The sequence below is a fragment of the Diceros bicornis genome, chromosome 30 (assembly GCF_020826845.1).
Source record: "Diceros bicornis minor isolate mBicDic1 chromosome 30, mDicBic1.mat.cur, whole genome shotgun sequence".
In the NCBI taxonomy this organism is placed as follows: Eukaryota; Metazoa; Chordata; class Mammalia; order Perissodactyla; family Rhinocerotidae; genus Diceros; species Diceros bicornis.
Window position 1 is genome coordinate 6757812 of NC_080769.1, and position 19843 is coordinate 6777654.

Sequence of the window (19843 nt, forward strand, 5' to 3'; positions counted from 1 at the left end):
GAACACTGGAGTTCCCTCCCAAAGCATTGTTTCCCAGAACAAGAATTTGGGGAGTCCTTTTATTGTTAGGTCACAGTACAGTTCATGAATATTCGGTTAAGGAAAAGGCAGGAGATCCCGAGTTATTTCCTAACAGTCATGTTCCTTTAAGTCTCATTGGTAGAATGTACACATGCTACTACATACATCGTATGATCCAGAAATGGCTGCTCGGTCTCTCCCAGAGGACAATAAATATGTGAATAAAATTATAATGGGGACAGTTCACTTCAGTTCACTAAGAGCAGTTTGAGGCGGCTAGATCTGGCTTCAGCTAGCTTGCTTGTGGGATCCTTCAGTGGTTGGGCTCTTCCTGAAACTTTACCTCTGCAAACACTCAACAGATGATGTTAGCTTTTATCAGATCCTGGATATCCCTTTCTTTGCCTAGTTCGCTGGTCACAGTATCTGTGACTGTGTACCTATTTTTCAAAACAAAGATCAAAAGTGAGAGACTAATTATTGCCTATGGTGAGGCGACTTTCATTTGTGTGTGTTTGTAAAGAGGGATCACAGTTCCAGGAGTCGCCTCCCAACACTACCTTTCAATGCAAATGTCCCTGCAGGGGACGAGTTCTGGCTGGCCTTCTGCTCAGACACCTGAACTCAGGGGGCAGTCACTCAGACACAAGAGGCCGAGTCTTTTGAACTGTCCAATCAGAGGCGGCGCCGGGGCAGGTGGGTGGGGCGAAGCTCCCCAGCCGCCCCGGAAGTTGCTGCTGGCTCCAGCCACGCTGCGGGTCGCGTCTCCCCGCCATTAAAGGCTCTGCGTGGCTCTGCAGCCTCTTCTGTCAGGTTGTGACCTTACCGACCGCGGGAGTCATAGGAAGGAGCTTAGGGGACCCAGTAAATGTAGGAATGGTGAGTGTGCGGCCCCGGGTGAGGAGACGGGGAGGAGGGCTGGTCGGCACCGGCTGTGGCGGGACCGGCCTCCCCGCGGTCACCTCCGGAGTCTGCGGGCCCGAGTCCGCGGGGGCGCCGCTCGGACCTCAGTCCCCTCCGGCCGCAGCGTGGGGGCGGGGCCGGCAGCCGGGACCCCGGGCGTCCTGTGGTCACTGCGCGCGGCGACTGCGGCCCCGGAGCCGCTCTGGGCAGCTCTGCGCCCGCAGCCCCGCGTGTCCCCAGATGGTGCGGCGACCACGGGGGGGACATCAGGGACAATCGTGACTCGGTCTCCGGGTTCGTGCGTGGGAGGAGCTGTGGCCTGTGGGGTCTCCAGTCCTTCTTTCTCCTCAGGTGGCACTCATTTTCTTCTGAATTTTCCATGTATTTGGGGAACAGGGTCTCAAATCCACGACATTGTCCCCCCAGTCTAGGTCTTCCTAGGGCTGGCCACAAACGCCTAAATTTCCAAAATCTCGCCTCATTCCCTATTGCCAACTTCCTGCTTCCGATTCACAGCATTGTTATCAACTGTTTGGATTGAAACAGATTCAGTATTTTAGCTGTTTATCATTTTCTCACAGTCAATGGGTGGCTGTTTGTAAAAGATTGATTTTGTGTGTGTGGATACGACATGAAACAATATAAAATATTTCCAAAGAGGAAAGAAAGAAGGGAATTTCAGGAGAAATAAAATATTCCAGTTTTACGTTGCATGTATACGAAATTCTTATTTCACTTTTTTCCTCCCATCATGGGTGGTAATATTCTGAGGTCTGTTCTTTTATTTTGGGTGATTTCAAATAGATTTCCTTGGCTTATACTAACGCATTTGAAGTGTTCAAGTAGGATTAATAGTTTATAAAATAATTTCCTGTCATGGAAATAAAACTATGTCAACATCATTTTTCCCCCACGATGCAATACATTCTTCTGGGGTTTCTTATTGTGCCAGCAAAATGCCATACAATTTTCTTCCCTTATTTCCACATAAAGACTGGTTTGAATGTTTTAGCTGGATTAATCCAACACTGGGTTTGTGTCATGTAAAATATCAATAGTGGTCCAAAAGTCTCCAGTGGGAGCAGAGGCCTGAGGGCAGTGGATCTAAGCTAAGGCCCCCTTGGGCCTGCACAGGGAAGGACTTGAAGGCCCAGTTGTGCTTCCTGGGGAGCCTCCCCCTGCAGGTGTCCTACTGCTCACACCCCCCATGGAAGGAGCCTCTATACTGAGAGGAGCTGCAGAGCCCTGGAAAGCTGGGGCTGCACGTGCTCATGGGGGTGGGGAGGTGATGCCCTTTCTGAGGTTTTAACTGTGGTTTCCTTGGGCCTGTTTCTAGACGTAAGTTGGAGTTTTGCATCCACAGTGTAGGTGCACTCAGAGTGTAACTTGTTCACAGTGTAACTCAACTTTGAAAGTCCGAGTTCTGCGTCCTGGAGTAGGGCTCATTAATTTGGGAGTTGATTTGTGTCAGAACTTGAATCTGAGTCCAGCTGAGTTTTCCTCATTGTGAGAAGGGAAGCCTGAGAGAGGGAGCATGTGCATTATTCCCTGGGGAGAGGAGGGTGTGTGGAGCTCCCAGAGTTCACTCCTGTGGCTGCTCAGGTGCCCCACCCCCCTTCACCAGGGACTGACGCACCCCGGGGGTTCTGTCTCAACCGGCAGTGTTTGGACCCTAAATTTTGGGCATGTGGTCAACTTTCTGAGTGTGGGTTTTCCTTCTGAACTCTGGGCAAGCAGGCTTCTTCTGTGAGCTGATTCATAATATTTGTGTTTCTGTTCTTAGATTTCTTTATCAATTGAAGATTGTAGCCCTTTGATTCTAGTTTCCATTAGCACTTGGGGTTTTAAGATGTAAGTTAATATGATGTGAGACAAAAAAATTGTTCAACCAATAGAAGTTTTTGTTCCATTTAGACAAGAGAACCTCAAGGTGTGAGATGGGTGTACTAAGTTCTCACTTGCGTTTTCTAATTTTAGGTCAGTTTTTCTGTCCGTGTCCCTAGAGAACTTTGACATTTAAAAGGCCTTGGTATTCCTAAGGCAAATAAATTCCTATTTTAATGGATGTGAGGAAAAAGCACTTGAATTTCTATTTTCAGTGATATGAGGAAACAGATCAAAGCTTATGTAAATCTTTGGAATTCCTAGTTTATTGCAGGGCTTCATTGCAAACCCCTAATGTCTTATGATACATTACTCCTTCCTGAAAATATCCCCAGTGTGCAGTGGAGTGGAGGGACAAAGTATCATGCCCCTTGCCCTTTTTGTTAGAAAGGGATTGGTAAATTTTGTATTGTCTGCAGTTTTGTATCCATTAGTGTTTAAAGGATTATATCTTGGAGTAGTCTCCTAGTAGAAATGTTAAAATTAATTTTATAAAGCCGAAGTTAAATAAAAATAATGACCGAGCATAAGGAAAAATAGTGTATATAAATTTCTCTCCTTATTTTAAATAAATAATGCATGGGAAGGTTTAAAAAATTTTTGAGAGGAAACTAACTTAAGAAGACTCCCTGCCTGCGCGTCCTGCCCCACTCCTCTGCTCTTAACTCCAGTCCCCCTCAAATGACCAGTTTTGATCACTGCTTCATCATCCTGTTAGTGTTTATGTAAAAACAAGCCAATGAGAATGCCTATTTTTCTCACCCATGTTTGTTCTTGTAGTGAGTGTCCAGGGTCCACATATTTGGTGTTTGGCTTCTGAAAACTTAAGCCTCACCCCTCCCTTTCCCCTAGGCCTTCTTGTCTGGACAGGCTGATGAGAAAGCCTGGAGGCTCCTGCAGTGTGAGCTGCTGCTTGCTGGGCAGCTCCTCCTGTGAGCTCTGCTGCCCTGTGTGCGTTGTTGACCCCACCAAGCCTGGGTTCTATATACACAGGACTCCAAGTTGACAGTTTTGATAATTCCTTGTCCTTTGGAAGCAGGGGTATGAGAATGGGGCCATCCTTCTTGTGGTCTTGTGTCCTATGTCTTGGGCAGAATCTGTGTGTTTACAGCGAAGGTGAGACTGAGGCTGGGGTCGCCTTGACATTAGGGGATGTCTGGGGTTATGAGGATGATTATACTCTGTGAATGAGGTAAACCCATTAGATGGCCACTCCTTGAAGAGCAGTTATTTCAGAGAGAAAGAAGAACACAGGAAAATGCCGCCAGTAGGTGTTGAGATTGCAGAGGGCTCTCCAGGACCCCTGAGTAACTGCTGCTGCTGCCCCTGTGTCTATTGCAACAAAGATCCTGACCCTCTGGGTTATAGTGGACAACACCCACAGTCTGAGTTTGGCCCAGCAAAGGGGTTAGTTCAAACCCAACTTAAGCCCGGGTTGCTTAAACTCTGTAAAGCAGCCATTTGTCGTGGAGGAGGCCTCTAACCCTGACGGCAGTGATTTGAGGCTCTCTGGAGGAGGGCCTTAAGATGTCCATAGGCTTCTGATGCAAGAACCTGCCCTGGTCCCCACACTATATGCCGTTAGAGCTGCTATTATCATCTCATACTGAGATCTCTTGAAAATAGAGTCTCTGAGAAGCACTGAGCATGTGACGCTCTACCAAGGCACCTGTTATGCCTTAGTGCTGGAAACAGCACCCTGCCAGCTCAGCCCACCTACTGACACTTGTGATATGAAGGAACCTAACCTTGGCCCTGAACTTATGCCACCTGCAGGAGGGGCGTGACCTTTCTTCAGTTCATTGAATGATGCTATGGTGATGAAGGAAGTCACCCCTCTCCCAGACACCTTGGTTCCCTGGGGAGTTCCTTGGGATTAACTGAATGCACAGCTCTGGAGCGTGCATAGCCTTTAATGACAATACACATTCATACATGATGGAGCTCAGTGCAGAGTTGCTGCTCTTCATCCCTTAATTGGGACATCCCTGATGAAGAACCAAACCCAAGTGTCACCAGAGCTACCAAACATCAGGCAGTCATCTTACCACTGACCAAAAAATTGGGCTGTTCTGCATATTTTCACAAACATTTAGTTTATGGTCTAAGAGATGACCCTTTGTGGTAAAAGAACTCTGGGAATCTTTTGACTGAGAGATAATAAAAATAGAAATCAAGGTAACACTTGTCTGTACGTTACTAGGTCTATAATACAAGGACTCACCAGGACACTCGTTATCCACCTTGGAGTTCTGACACTACTGAGAGTGGCCATGGCACCTCTCAGAGTATACAGTGCCCTGCTCTCCAACAAGGCATTCAGTGGAAGTTTCACCTCCCTTGTGGGTCTCAGGCTCATAGAGCACCATACTGGCTTATTCAAATCAGTTGAATGAGAGATGTCCTGTTTCAGTCATCAGGGGCAAATTGTAATGAGTCTGTCTTCATCTTTTTTTTTTTTTTGAAAGACTCCAGTTTTTTTTGAACTGTTCCAGGTTTACAGAAAAATTGATAAAAATTCACATAGTTTCCACATAATCCCTCTCTCTGCATCCACAGTTTGCACTATTTTTCACTTTTTGTATTACTGTGATACATTTGTTACAATTTCCAACCCATATTGATGAATGGCCGTGCACAGTGTACGTTAGCATTGACTCTTTGTGCTATATAATGTATGAGTTTGGTAAATGTATAACATGGATCCATCATTTGTGTATCACAGAGTGTGGTTTCACTTCCCTAAAAATCCTCTGTGCTCCACATATTGATTCATCCCTCCCTCCATCCCACAAGTTCTTCACAACCAAAGGTCTTCCTACTGGCTCATGCTGTTGTCTTTTCCAAAATGTCACATACTTGGAATCATACACTATATAGCCTTGTCACATTGGCCTCTTTCCTTTAGACATATCTTTTTAAGGTTCCTCTGTGTTTTCATGGCTTGATACCTCATTTCTTTTTATCACTGAACAGTGTTTCATTGTATGGATGCACCACTGATTGTTTATCTATTCAACACTTGAAGGACATCCTGTTGAAAACTCTGTCTTCCCAATTATGAATAAAGCGCCTGTAAACATTCATGTGTAGCTTTTGTGTGAACATAAGGTTTCAACTGATTTGGAAAAATACCAGGGAGCCTTAATGTTGGTTCTTACTCTATTTAGCAACAGTGTATTTTGTTTAGAAAGAAACTTCCTGTCTTCCATTGTAGGTGTACCAAATTCTATTTCCACCATCAATGAATGAGGATTACCTGTAGCTTCACATCTTCACCAATAGTTGGTGTTCTGAGTGTTTTGCATTTTACCCATTTAATAAGTGTTTAATGATACCTCGTTGTTTTATTGGCAACTTTCTAATGATATTTAATGTGAAGCATGTTTTTATATTGCTTATTTCCCATCTATATATCTTCTTCAGTGAGATGTCTGTTCAGATCTTTTGCCTACTCTCTAATTGGGTTCTTTGTCTTCTGACTGTTGAGTTTTAAGAGTTCTTTGGATATTTCTAATAACACTCGTTTACCAGACAAGCGTTTTACAAAGATTTTCCCTTATTCTGTAAATTATGTTTTTATTCTCTTAACACTTTCTCAGAACAGGCGTTTTTCATTTTACTGAAGTAAATTTTTTGTGTTTTATTTTTTCGTGGAACTTGGTGTTTGGTTTCGTATCTAAAAATTCATCTCCAAACCTAAAGTCATCTAGATTTTTCTCTCTTATCTTCTAGGAGTTTATTCCTTTGGCATTTTACATTTAGGTCTGTGAAGTGTTTTGACTTAATTTTTGTGAAATGTGTATGGCCTGTGTCTACATTCATTGTGTTTCTGTGTATTTGTATGTAGTTATCCATTATTTCCAGCACTATTTGTTTAAAAGACTTTCTTTTTCGTTTGCGTTGCCTTTGCTTCCTTGTGAAACATTACTTGAGTATATTTTTGTGAGTCTATAAGGAAAGCAATTGACTCACATATCCTTCAGCCTTGCTATACTCTCTTATTAATTCTAGGAGTTATTTCTGTTGTTGTGAATTCTTTCAGATGTTTCACAGAGACAATCATGCCATGTGGAACAAATGTTATGACTTTAGCTAGAGGATTCATAAGGATGTTCCATCTCAAGAAGTGGAACTTTCCCTCTATTACTAGTTTATCACAAATGAATGTTGGATTCTATCAAATCGTTTTGTAATTTCATTTCCCCTTGCTTTCCTTTTTTATATTAGTAATATCTGCCTACCTTGTTTTTTTATCTTGACTAGATTTTTATCAGTCTTGTCTAAGTACCAGCTTTTTTTGTTTTCATTTTCTCCATTGATTTCCCACAATGACATAGATTTCTTTTCTAATTTTTACTATTTCTTTTACTGTGCTTACTTTGGATTTACTTGGCTCTTCCTTTTATTGTTTCCTAAGGTAGATGCTTACTTTAATGATTATAGATCTTTGGTTTTTCCAGTGTATTTGTTCAATGGCATAAATTTCCCTCTAGACACTGCTTTTGCTGCATACAAGAATCTTTTGTATACTGTATTGTCATTTCATTTAGTTCAAAATAATTTTTCATTTCTCTTGAGTCGTCTTCTTTTATCTTAAGTATTCTTTAGAAGTGTATTGTTGAATGTCCACGTATTTGGGGGTTTTCCAAATTTCTGGTCGTTATTGACCTCTCTGTGAATGCCTAGGTGATGTGAGAAGATATTTTGTATGATTTCTGTTCTTTCAAATTTGATAAGATTGTCCTTTTTTTCCCAGAGGTTGTTGAATTCCCCAACTATTGAACTGGATTCCTCTATTTCTCCTTGCCTTATATATTTTACCGCTCTGTTGTTTCGCATGTACACATCAAGGATGGCTGTGCCTTCTTGGAGAATAGACACCTTTATCAGTAGGTAATGTCCCTCTCTATCTCTGAAATTTCCTTGGCTTGAAATCTGCATTTTCTATAATTCATAAACCTATGCCAGCTTTCTTTTGATCTCTGCTGGCATCTAATACTTTTCTCCATCCATTTATACTACATTAGTCTGTGTCTTTATATTGAAAGTGGGTTTCTTGTAGACAGAATATAACTCAGTTTGTTTTTTAAGAATCTAATATTACTATATCCTTCAATTTTGTTGAGACCATTGTTGATTAAAGTGGTTTGTGATAGAGCTGGATTAATATTTAGCACCTCTTTTACTGTTTTTTTATTTTGCTCTTGTTGTTTGTGTCTTTTTGTCTTCCACGTTTTTTTCCATGTTCTCTGGCTGAAATAGAGCATTTTATCTGATTCTTTTGTTTCCTCTCTCTTAGCATAACAATTACACATTTTTTCAAAAGCTGTTTTAGTGGTTGCCATTGAGCTTTCAGTACACATTTATAACTAACCCACATTTTCTGCCAAATAAACCTATGCCACTTCACTGTGTGCAAGTACCTCATAATACACTATTTCCAATTTCCCCTCCCTGTGCCGTGTCACATTGCTGTCATTTATTTCATTCATCTTAAGCTTCTCACTACCAAATACATTTTTGCTAATATTATTTTAAACAGCTATCAACTGTTATTTTAATTAGAAATATAAAAAATATTTTACCTTCATTTTTTCTTTTTCTAATCCTCTACCTTTATCATTTGCGTTCTTTCTGATACATTTTTGAACATTTCATTCAAAGGGGGTGCACTCATGACAAATTTCCTCAATTTTTGTCTCAGAAAGTACTAATTTTTCATTTATTTTTTTTTTTTTTTTTTTTTTTTTTTTTTTGCTGAGGAAGACGGCCCTGGGCTAACATTAGTGCCTATCTTCCTCCACTTTATATGGGACGCCGCCACAGCATGGCTTACCAAGCAGTGTGTCGGTGCGCGCCCGGGATCCAAACCAGCGAACCCCGGGCCGCCGCAGCGGAGCGCGCGCACTTAACCGCTTGCGCCACCGGGCCGGCCCCTTCATTTATTTTTGATGGATAATTTTGTTTGACAGAGACTGTATTCAAAAGTGTATTCTTTGTCATTTTTCAATATGTGCTCTTTGATTTCTCTCTAGTTGAATATGATATTCTTGGGTGTGCATTTTTGAGTTTATCATGTTTACTGTTCTCTGAGTTTGCTGGATGTGCAGTTTGCTGGCTATCGTTAATTTTAGGATATTTTGGTGATTATTACTTCACTTGTTTCCTCTATTACTTTCTATCTTTCTTTTCCTTCAGGTATTCCAAACCTGTGTATTTTAATGCTTCTGTTAAAGAGAGTTGTCCTAGGCTTAATGGATATTGTACTCTGTCTTTTTTGTTCTTTTCGTTTCATAATTATATTTGTTTCATTGTATGGCATTTCTGTCATTTCCCAACATGCTCTTGAACCTGCATTACAGAGAAATATCATGAAATGTGATCACAGTAAAAATGTGTAGATAATTTCCATGTGTTCATGATGCTGTTAAATTGATGAGGAGTGTGCACAGAAAAAGAGTTTTTGATGATCACATCATAGAATATATATTTAGAGATGACAGAATCATGTGTAACTTTCCTAGAAATGGAATGTAGATTCCCCCATGCTGTCAGCCTTACGCATCCTACTCTACACATATTTGTGATGTTTTAGGACTCAGTGGCCATTGAGGATGTGGCTGTGAACTTCACCCCAGAGGAGTGGGCTTTACTGGATCCTTCACAGAAGAAACTCTACAGAGATGTGATGTGGGAAACCTTCAGGAACCTGGCCTCTGTAGGTAGGAATGAGGACATTCCTTCACTTCACCAATTGGAGAACGAGTGTTTCTTGCCCATTAACATTGTTCCAAGATGTAGAATGGGAAAAGGGGAGATGTTGGTAAATAAACTTGAAATGGTCATAGCTCATCGTGGTCCTAGAATCTAAAACTTTTTGTATAATTTCCCATACTTTGGAATCAACTGCCTGGGTCTGCATTTCAGGAAAAAGAAGGGAAGATCATGACATTGAAGATGAGTACAAAAGCCAGGGGAGAAGACTAAGGTGAGTCACACTCACAATAGAAAGCAATGTCTTGGGCTGGCCCCGTGGCTTAGCGGTTAAGTGCACGCGCTCCGCTACTGGCTGCCTGGGTTCGGATCCCGGGCGCACACCGACGCACCGCTTCTCCGACCACGCTGAGGCCATGTCCCACATACAGCAGCTAGAAGGATGTGCAGCTGTGACATACAACTATCTACTGGGGCTTTGAGGGAAAAAAAACGAGGAAGATTGGCAATAGATGTTAGCTCAGAGCCGGTCTTCCTCAGCAAAAAGAGGAGGATTAGCACGGATGTTAGCTCTGGGCTGATCTTCCTCACAAAAAAAAAAAAAAAAGTAATGTCTCACATGAGAATCCTGATATGTTAGAAAATTTTAAAAAGAAGCAAACAAAATGAATAACCCTTGTTTCAAATATAGCTATTCTTAGGGGCCAGCCTCGTGGCATAGTGGTTACGTGCGTGTGCTCCACCACTGGTGGCCCGAGTTCGGAACCCGGGTGCGCACCAACGCACCGCTTGTCAGGCCATGCTGTGGTGGCATCCCACATAAAGTGGAGGAAGATGGGCGTGGATATTAGCTCAGGGCTGATCTTCCTCACAAAAAAAAGAAATTTAGCTATTCTTAGAAAATTTTGACCAAATATACCTTCTGAAATGTGAGGTACAGGTGCAGCTTTTACAAAATAAATTCACTTGGAAACAGTTCTAATAAATCCTGTATATGAGTATCACCATTTGGATAATAGAAAGGGTGAAGTCCTCTTGTGGAGCATTCAGTATATTCAATTTCAGAGAATTCAGACAAGGCAGAAAACTTGAACTTTTCCTATAAATTATAATAAATATAACAAATATAAAAATCATTAATAAAGCAATGATTAATAATGTACTTCTTATGTTTTACAGAAGTCATATGGTATTGAGACTCTGTGAAAGTGAAGAGGGTAGTCAGTGTGGAGAAAACTTCATCCTTATTCCAAATGTTGATCTGAACAAGAAAACTAGTGCAGCAAAACCATGTAAAGATAGAGCCTGTGGAAAAGTCTTCATGCGTCATTCATCCATTAATAGGCACGTTACTGGTCACACTGAACACAAACCATATGACTGTGAAAAATATGGGGAGAAGAAATATAAATGTAAGGAATGTGGGAAAGCCTTCGTTTTTCCCAGTGCTCTTCGAAGACATGAAAGAACTCATACTGGAGAGAAACCCTATGAATGTAAAAAATGCAGTAAAGCACTGGCTTCATCCAAGTCTCTTCAAATACATGAAAGAAGTCATACTGGAGAGAAACCATATAAATGTAAAAAATGCAATAAAGCATTCATTTCTTCCAGGTGTCTTCAAACGCATGAAAGAACTCATACTGGAGAGAAACCATATAAATGTAAAAAATGCAGTAAAGCATTCATTTATTCCAAGTCTCTTCAATTACATGAAAGAAATCATACTGGAGAGAAACCCTATCAGTGTAAAGAATGTGGGAAAGCCTTTATAGCTCCCTCAGGCCTTCGATCACACATGATCTGTCACACTGGAGATGGACCTTATAAATGTAAGGAATGTAAGAAAGTATTTGTTTCTCCTAGTGCACTTCGAATACATGAAAGGAGTCACACTGGAGAGAAACCCTATGAATGTAAAAATTGTGGTAAAGCATTCAGTCATCCCAGAAATCTTCGAGTGCATGAAAGATGTCACACTGGAAAGAAACCCTATGAATGTAAGGACTGTGGGAAAGACTTTATTGCTCTCACCACCCTTCAAGTTCACATGATCACTCACACTGGAGATGGACCTTATAAATGTAAGGAATGTGGGAAAGTTTTCGTTCATCCCAGTTCATTTCAAATACATGAAAGGAGTCATACTGGAGAGAAACCATACGAATGTAAAGAATGCAGCAAAGCATTCAGTTGTACCAGTTCTCTTCGAGTACATGAAAGAATTCATACAGGAGAGAAACCATATGAATGTAAAAAGTGCAGTAAAGCATTCATTCATTCCAAGTCTCTTCGAGTACACGAAAGAAATCATACTGGGGAGAAACCCTATCAGTGTAAAGAATGTGGGAAAGCCTTTACAGCTCCCTCAAGCCTTCAATCACACATGATCTGTCACACTGGAGATGGACCTTATAAATGTAAGGAATGTAAGAAAGTATTTGTTTTTCCTAGTGCACTTCGAATGCATGAAAGGAGTCACACTGGAGAGAAACCCTATGAATGTAAAAATTGTGGTAAAGCATTCAGTCATCCCAGAAATCTTCGAATGCATGAGAGATGTCACACTGGAAAGAAACCCTATGAATGTAAGGACTGTGGGAAAGACTTTATTGCTCTCACCACCCTTCAAGTTCACATGATCACTCACACTGGAGATGCACCTTATAAATGTAAGGAATGTGGGAAAGTATTCATTCATCCCAGTTCATTTCAAATACATGAAAGGAGTCATACTGGAGAGAAACCATATGAATGTAAAGAATGCAGCAAAGCATTCAGTTGTACCAGTTCTCTTCGAGTACATGAAAGAATTCATACAGGAGAGAAACCATATGAATGTAAAAAATGCAGTAAAGCATTCATTTATTCCAAGTCTCTTCGAGTACACGAAAGAAATCATACTGGGGAGAAACCCTATCAGTGTAAAGAATGTGGGAAAGCCTTTACAGCTCCCTCAGGCCTTCGATCACACATGATTTGTCACACTGGAGATGGACCTTATAAATGTAAGGAATGTAAGAAAGTATTTGTTTTTCCTAGTGCATTTCGAATACATGAAAGGAGTCACACTGGAGAGAAACCCTATGAATGTAAAGAATGTGGCAAAGCATTCAGTTGTACCAGTTCTCTTCGAGTACATGAAAGAATTCATACAGGAGAGAAACCATATGAATGTAAAAAATGCAGTAAAGCATTCATTTCTTCCAGTTCTCTTCAAGTACATGAAAGAATTCATACTGGAAAGTAACCCTTTGAATGTAAGGAATGTGGAAAAGCCTTTAGAGATCCTTCAAGCCTTCAATCACACGATTGTTCACACTGGAGATGGACTTTACAAATGTAAGGAATGTGAGAAAGCATTCATGTATCCCAGATTACTCCGAAGACATGAAACAAATCACACTGGAGTGAAAACCTATGAATATAAAGAAAATGGGAAAGTCTTCAGTTCTCATCAAATTTTCCAAATACATGAAAGAGATCATACTGGATAGAAACCGTATGAATATGCAAAATATAGTAAAGCATTTGTTTTCCCAGTTCTCTCTGAAGAATTGAAAGAACTCGTACTGGAGAGAAACCCTGTGAATAACAGGAAAGTGGGAAAGCTTTTGTTTGTCATGCAAACTTTTGAGGATATGGGAGAATGCACACTAGAAGAAAAACCATGTAAAAGTAATGAACGTGGTAAGACTTTTGTCATCCCAGATCTTAATGAAGGCATAAAAAGAGTCCCTTGGTTCCAACATCTTGGATGTGAACAACACAGGAAAGACATCACATGGCTTACACCATTATATGTGTAATTCCCACTAAAAAGAAATACAAATATAAGTCATGAGAAAATTTGATGGGAATTAATGTGTAGGCTGTTCTAGAAAACTTGCAACATGAAAGAGTTGTTATGAAATTTGTAAACCTATTGTGCTTACCAAGGATCTTTCTTAAAGTGTGACATTGGATTGTGGATTTCTATTAAGTGCTTTCAGAAATGAAGATTGAGGTGAGATCATTCTGCAAGTCATCCTTCATCAATAGTACATAAGATTACTAAGTAGTGGTTTTTCCTTAAATCAACTGATAATATTTTCTCTTCAATTTTTTTATAGTGTATTCATTTTTCTGTGTTTAGGGACAATTGAGAATGACAGTTTGTATTTGTTGGGATTTTCTTACTGTCTTTGTATTGCAGTTCCCAGATATGCCTAATCCATTGTATATATTGTGCCTTTCTTAGAGAAAGCTCCTTTTCTGGGGCAGTGGGTATAGTAGACTTTTTTTATTTTCTATACTATTAAACAGTTGGAATAAATTTTGATGTATGGCAAGTGTATCAAAGAGTATACTTTCTTGTGAATTATTTTCATGTTAAGCCCTTTGCTCTTTGTCCTTCCTTCTGATTGGTATTTGGTGAAGAGACTTTGAATTATATAGGGTCCTGTGCTAGGGCAACAAAATCGCGAGCTGGACATGTCATGCATGTATTGCATTATGTCAATGAGAGTAATATTAAGAAGTAGATCTTTAAGAATCCATCCCCCTTTTGGTTCCAAGTTGGAATTCACCAGTAGCCTCACTTGCATGAGATTTGGAAGGCAGAAGCAAACAAGACATTAGTTAGATTTTGGAGCTGCCATGCAGGGAGAGAGACAGTTACATAGGAGCTTGGAAGACACCATCTTCCATCACATTTTCTGAATTCTTTGCCTTTCTAGTCAAGAGTATCTTGAATACCACCACCAACTGTTTGATTTCCATTTCCATAGAGATATATTGTCCACTGGTATTTTCACAAATTTCACATCAAAGATCCATTAGAGTTAGGAATTTTCTGTGCAGCCTCTTGTGTCCACCAGAAACCTAATTCACACTTTTGTGGTTGGGAGTGTTCTCTGATTCTCCTCTTCTCTGGATGATATCTGTAGAAGGTCTAATTTCTGTAGGAAACATCTTGTGCTGTTAATAGTGCTAGTGAGCATGTTTTCCTGATTCACCATGACGTCTACAATGGGGCATAGAAAGAACAATGTGGGAGTTTGCGTCTCTGCTACATTGTGCAGCGGCTGCCTTGACCCAGTTCTTCCACGTGAGAATGATCACGTTTCTCATGTCAGGAAGATAGTGAGTGTTTCCTGTTACTTGTAGCTGAACATATTCCCTCAATGTGTCTTCAATAATGTTTGTGTGTCATTAATACTATGTGCATTTCTTGGTGAAATGAGTGCTCCTGTAGTTGTTTCATTGATATATTCTCCCAACTGTTTTCTAAGCCATTGTATGTTAGTAAATATTACTGTGGTTTTCATTTCCTTGGAGGATATATTAAAATCCATTTAAATTATGGATTTTCTGATATACTTTTCAATTTTCTTCATTTAATTATTATATATGGTGAGTCAATTTTATCATGTACATACAGATTCAGGTATTTTTTACTCAGGCAAACTGTATTTTTTATTCTTTTAAAGTTACAATCTTTGTCATGAAAGTAATTTCTCATTCATTCTTAACCCATAACTTAAAATCATGGTTTTGTCAGTGTCTACTTGCCAGTGACTTGCAGGATTGCACCTCTAGTCAAAGAGAGGGGTGTAATGAAGTCTAGTAAGATTGACCACAGACCATAAAGGACCATGAGGTATAACAGTAACAGGGTGTTCAGAAGGACTTATTGCAAGATTTTGCCGTATGTTAGATGATGTGATTCCTGTTCAAGGATTAAGTCATTTTCTGCATTGAATGCCGTGAGGAGGCAGACTCAATTCTACCTTTGGTAAACCTTTTATCTTTGGTAAACCTAATCATTGTTTTTTAGAAGTTGAAAACAATACAGTAGAGCTAAAGTTAATTTGTACGTAGTTCCAGTCAGTCATTTTAGTAAGAAGTAGGGATTATTACTCATTTTTAGGATTTGAGATTTTATCTTTTACCACTTTTACTGTAATGGTTACAAAATACCCTTAGTTTTGTTTTGTCTAACTTTGGTGAAGGAAGTGGGTGTCACTTTTCTCTTCAGCAGGATGAGACTTGTCCTTCCAGTGACTGCAGGCCAGCTCCTGGTCCTCTGGAACAGCTTTTGTCTTTCCTACTTATTATCAAAACACTGACGTATTTCCTATGGTGTATTAGACACTGTTTATTATAAAGTACCTCAGTTAAAACATAAAAATTCAGTTCTTAGTATACTACATATTTTGAATACGTTCTTTATGACTCAACTGAGGCCTTTGGGTTTTGGTAAATTGTGAGACAATACAAACCTAGCAAGGGAGAGAGACAGGACCACTGTGCCAATCAAGCCTTTCTTTCTCAGAGACTATGCTCTTGATGCTAATGTTTCCACATCCCTCCCATGCCATGCACTTTAGAGTCAGTGTACCCAATTCGGCAGAAATAAGGCACAGTAGGATTTGGATATATTGGTGTAAAACAAACAAGTTCTTGCAGTCCTGGTGCTTATATGTTTGTGGGAAAAGAGAGATGAGTAACAAATGGGGAGGGGCCGGCCTGGTGGCGCAAGTGTTTAAGTGCGTGTGCTCTGCTGCAGCTGCCCTGGGTTCGCCGGTTCGGATCCCGGGAGCGCACCGACGCACCACTTGTCAGGCCATGCTGTGGCAGGGGTCCTATATAAAGTGGAGGATGATGGGTGTGGATGTTAGCCCAGGGGCAGTCTTCCTCAGTAAAAAGAGGAGGATTGACATTGATGTTAGCTCAGGGCTGATCTTCTTCACAAAAACAAACAAAAACAAAACAACAAATGGGGAACCCTAGTCTTATGAGACGGAAATAAGAGCTTTGAAGAGTTAAAATAATAACATTGAGCTAGTAGGGAGGCTGAAGTGTGTATATCTGTTTTCTGTGCAGGTAGGAGGGAGTGAGGGTGTCATTATTATTGTTAGAGACTTGAGACTTCCTGTTTGATTTAAGCCACAGATATTTATGGTGTCTTTTTGTGTTTAATATAATTTGAGAGAATTTTTATTTACTTTTAAATATTCAAAACGTTATAGTCTTTGGCATTTTCATGTTGCTGCTGTACAGACTGAATGTGCAATATATACCCCATTAAACCATGGGGTTCCTCCCATTTAGAGAAACAGTTGCATTCATCTGCACTGTTCTAGCTCATCCTGAGTGTGTTCTATGTGTAGAGTGATATCTATGCAAGTCCACTGTGATCTCCCTGTGGAAACTCCAAAAAGAGCTATGGGTGTTTAGATGCAATCATCCAAGGAATAATTGAGATGTGCTGCAGAGGGAGGGTATCATTTTGAGGAATATCCTAATTGAGTATAAAAGGAGAAATGGAAGGGCCGGCCCCGTGGCTTAGCAGTTAAGTGCGCGCGCTCGGCCACTGGTGGCTTGGGTTCGGATCCCCGGCGCGCACCGACGCGCCGCTTCTCCGGCCATGCTGAGGCCGCGTCCCACATACAGCAACTAGAAGGATGTGCAACTATGACATACAACTATCTACTGGGGCTTTGGGGGCAAAAAAAAAGGAGGAGGATTGGCAATAGATGTTAGCTCAGATCCGGTCTTCCTCAGCAAAAAGAGGAGGATTGTCATGGATGTTAGCTCAGGGCTGATCTTCCTCACACAAAATAAATAAATAAATAAACAAACAAATAAATAAAAGGAGAAATGGAAAATAATCACTGTTTTTTAGTAGGAGTAGCTAGAAGTTTTTAGTTTTAATGATCCACTAAGTCCCATAGCCCATTTTGCTGTTCCGTTTTCATTTCCATATGCTTAGATGTCCAGCTATGTTGTGGAAAAATCGGACAGAAAAGTAACAGCTGTGAGGTTTAATAAAGAGCAAAAGAAATCATTATTCTTCCATTTTTTTAATGATTAACTGATGTACTGGAGGGGAGTTATTCAAATGGGCAACGCAAGAGTGTTGTTTTTGATGATTGCACATTTTCCATTTTTTAGTGTCAGGATTACTATACATTTGTCAAAATTCAGAAGTATACATAAATATTGTATATTTATATAATTAAGAGAAAATGAATAACTGAATCACTTTCATATGTTAGGATAATGTTAAACTCTCTTGATCCTTGATTTTTATGCATTCAACACTTCTTTCTAGCACTGTGGGATCCTTAGGAAGAATTGAAGTATTGAAAAGAAGAATGCAGTCCTCAACAGGCCTTTCTTGCAACCCTGTCTTAATTGAGAAAACACCCTCTGGGGTTGCACCTGCCCTGGTCTCCTACTCATAACTAGGAGTGAAGTGAGAGGGCTCCTAGAATCTGTCTGTGAGTTTAAATCAGGTTCTGTGGACAGATCTGTAGAAATAACTGTGATTCTGAAACATAAAGGTGTCTCCTAAGTGGGATCTGCCTGGGAGTATCCTCATTCGTACGCATTGGCACCCTTTCTTTCCGTTATTATCCATTGACCTTTCCAGCTCTTCATTTCTCAACTCAAGCGTACTCATGCCTGCTTACTTGGAAACATCCTTAGAAATACATGCAGATCCCACTTTGGAAAATTTCCACAAGATAATGCCAGAGGCCTGTGAGCTGAGGTCATGGAAGCAGTGGTAGAACCCATGTCGTGACACATTCTGTCAGCCACGGTGACTAGAAACGTCACGTATTAGCAGATCTGCTTGCTTGTATATTCAACAATGCTTAAACAGATTGACTTTTAGCAGAGAAATAAATGGCTCTAGAATTTGTCTAAATAAGTCAATACATGAGTGTCCCGTTACACACACCCGTTTCCCATAGAGGCTTTAGCAGCCTACTATAATGCATCTAAGAGTCTCCAAACCTCCATGGTGGACATAAATTGCCCAAGGCATTCTTGTACCAAAATTATGCTGCTCATCCAGTGCTACACACAATTAGAGAATCCACTGATGCCAACTGACAGAGTATTTTTGTAAAGGGAGGCCCTCCCAGGGCTTGAGTTGATCCTCCACAGCCAGCTTCACATTTTGCCTTGGGTCAGAAATGCAGGACCCATCAGGTTTGCTAATATTAAAGGCCTCATTGAAGAGATATAGGTACTTACAGGATAGAGCCAAAAATGGTGCTTCTGGCATATCACACCTACAGGAGGAAGTGTGTTCCCCTCTTCTCTGATTGATGTAATAAATTCTGGAGGAGGTCACCTCTATTTTAGACTCATTGGCCACTTTGGCAGTGACTTGGGAGCATATGAATGACCAGGGAGTTCATATACTTTATGAACAGTGTGCACCACCACACATGATGGGGTCCACTTCAGAGTTGCTCTGTTCTTTCCCTGGATCAAACAGGCCGTCCTTGGTCACAGATTGGGTCAGACTGATTAGTCAAACTCCAGGTAATTGTGCTAGTAATAGAGAATTCCCTGGCCAAGAATCGAACTCTTCCTCACATTTTTACAGATCCTCGAACCTTTTCCAATGATCTTGCTGTCTCATCCACCAATAGCAACAACTCGTGACCCAGGGTCACCACTTTGGCATAAAAAACTCTGGGATACCTTGCCTCACAATCCCCAAGTATGACTCAAGGTCACCACTTACTCTGCACATATTAAACCTCAGCCTGCAGAGGCTCATTTCATTGCTCAGGGTGATAAATTCACTTACATTTCTGAGACACATACTGACACCTCAGACATGATGGCATTAATCTTGGCCCATGGGCCCCTGTGAAAGGAAACCACTAAGAGGCCTCTAACCTACAAGTCTAGGCAAAATTCAAGGGACTTCCCTCCCTACCATGGGTAACTTAGTGAGTGACCAATGCATCCGATGTGGAAAAAACATGTCATAGGTAACATAATCCGTGCACGTTAAGTCCAGGTGGATGGCAGATAGACTCTGTAGGGCTCCTCACCCCCTCTGCTGGGCTGCTTGCTACACTCAGACCATGGAAGAACCTTATATACACCAATTGCTCACCCTATCATACATGATCCCCCAGAAGCCAGAATCAAGGACTCACCAAGAAATTCTAGAAATTATCGGTATTATCAACTGTCTCAAAACATAAAAATATCAGGCTCTTGAAAAGGTATTTAATGGATCTTGTACCTCTCTATGACTCAGGCTGCAATGCTCTTACGATGGCCTAATGGCTTACTTAGCCAAAACTTGCATTCTCCTAAATAGATGCTCCTGCTGTTTGAGTTACATTCAATCTCCAGTCTTTGGGGCTTATTATTTTGTTCTCATCATCAGGCTGACTGGCACCTTATAAGTAGAGCCTTTCTATTCTAGACTTTTCTGTCAGAATTGCCACTCCTACAGGTCTTTGATTTATTGTAATCATGCTCCCTAGCCACACTCTTATATCCCACTCCTGGGTCT

General features: G+C 40.7%; 1 protein-coding gene across 1 annotated transcript; it reads left to right on the forward strand.

Moving 5' to 3' along the window:
* The first annotated feature begins 743 nt into the window (after positions 1-743).
* Positions 744-13871, forward strand: LOC131394520 (zinc finger protein 709-like). Its single transcript, XM_058525881.1, has 4 exons — positions 744-900; positions 9407-9533; positions 9739-9799; positions 10705-13871. The coding sequence occupies exons 1-4, from the start codon at positions 898-900 to the stop codon at positions 12773-12775; spliced, it is 2262 nt and encodes a 753-aa protein (XP_058381864.1). The 5' UTR covers positions 744-897; the 3' UTR covers positions 12776-13871.
* The last annotated feature ends 5972 nt before the right edge of the window (positions 13872-19843 follow it).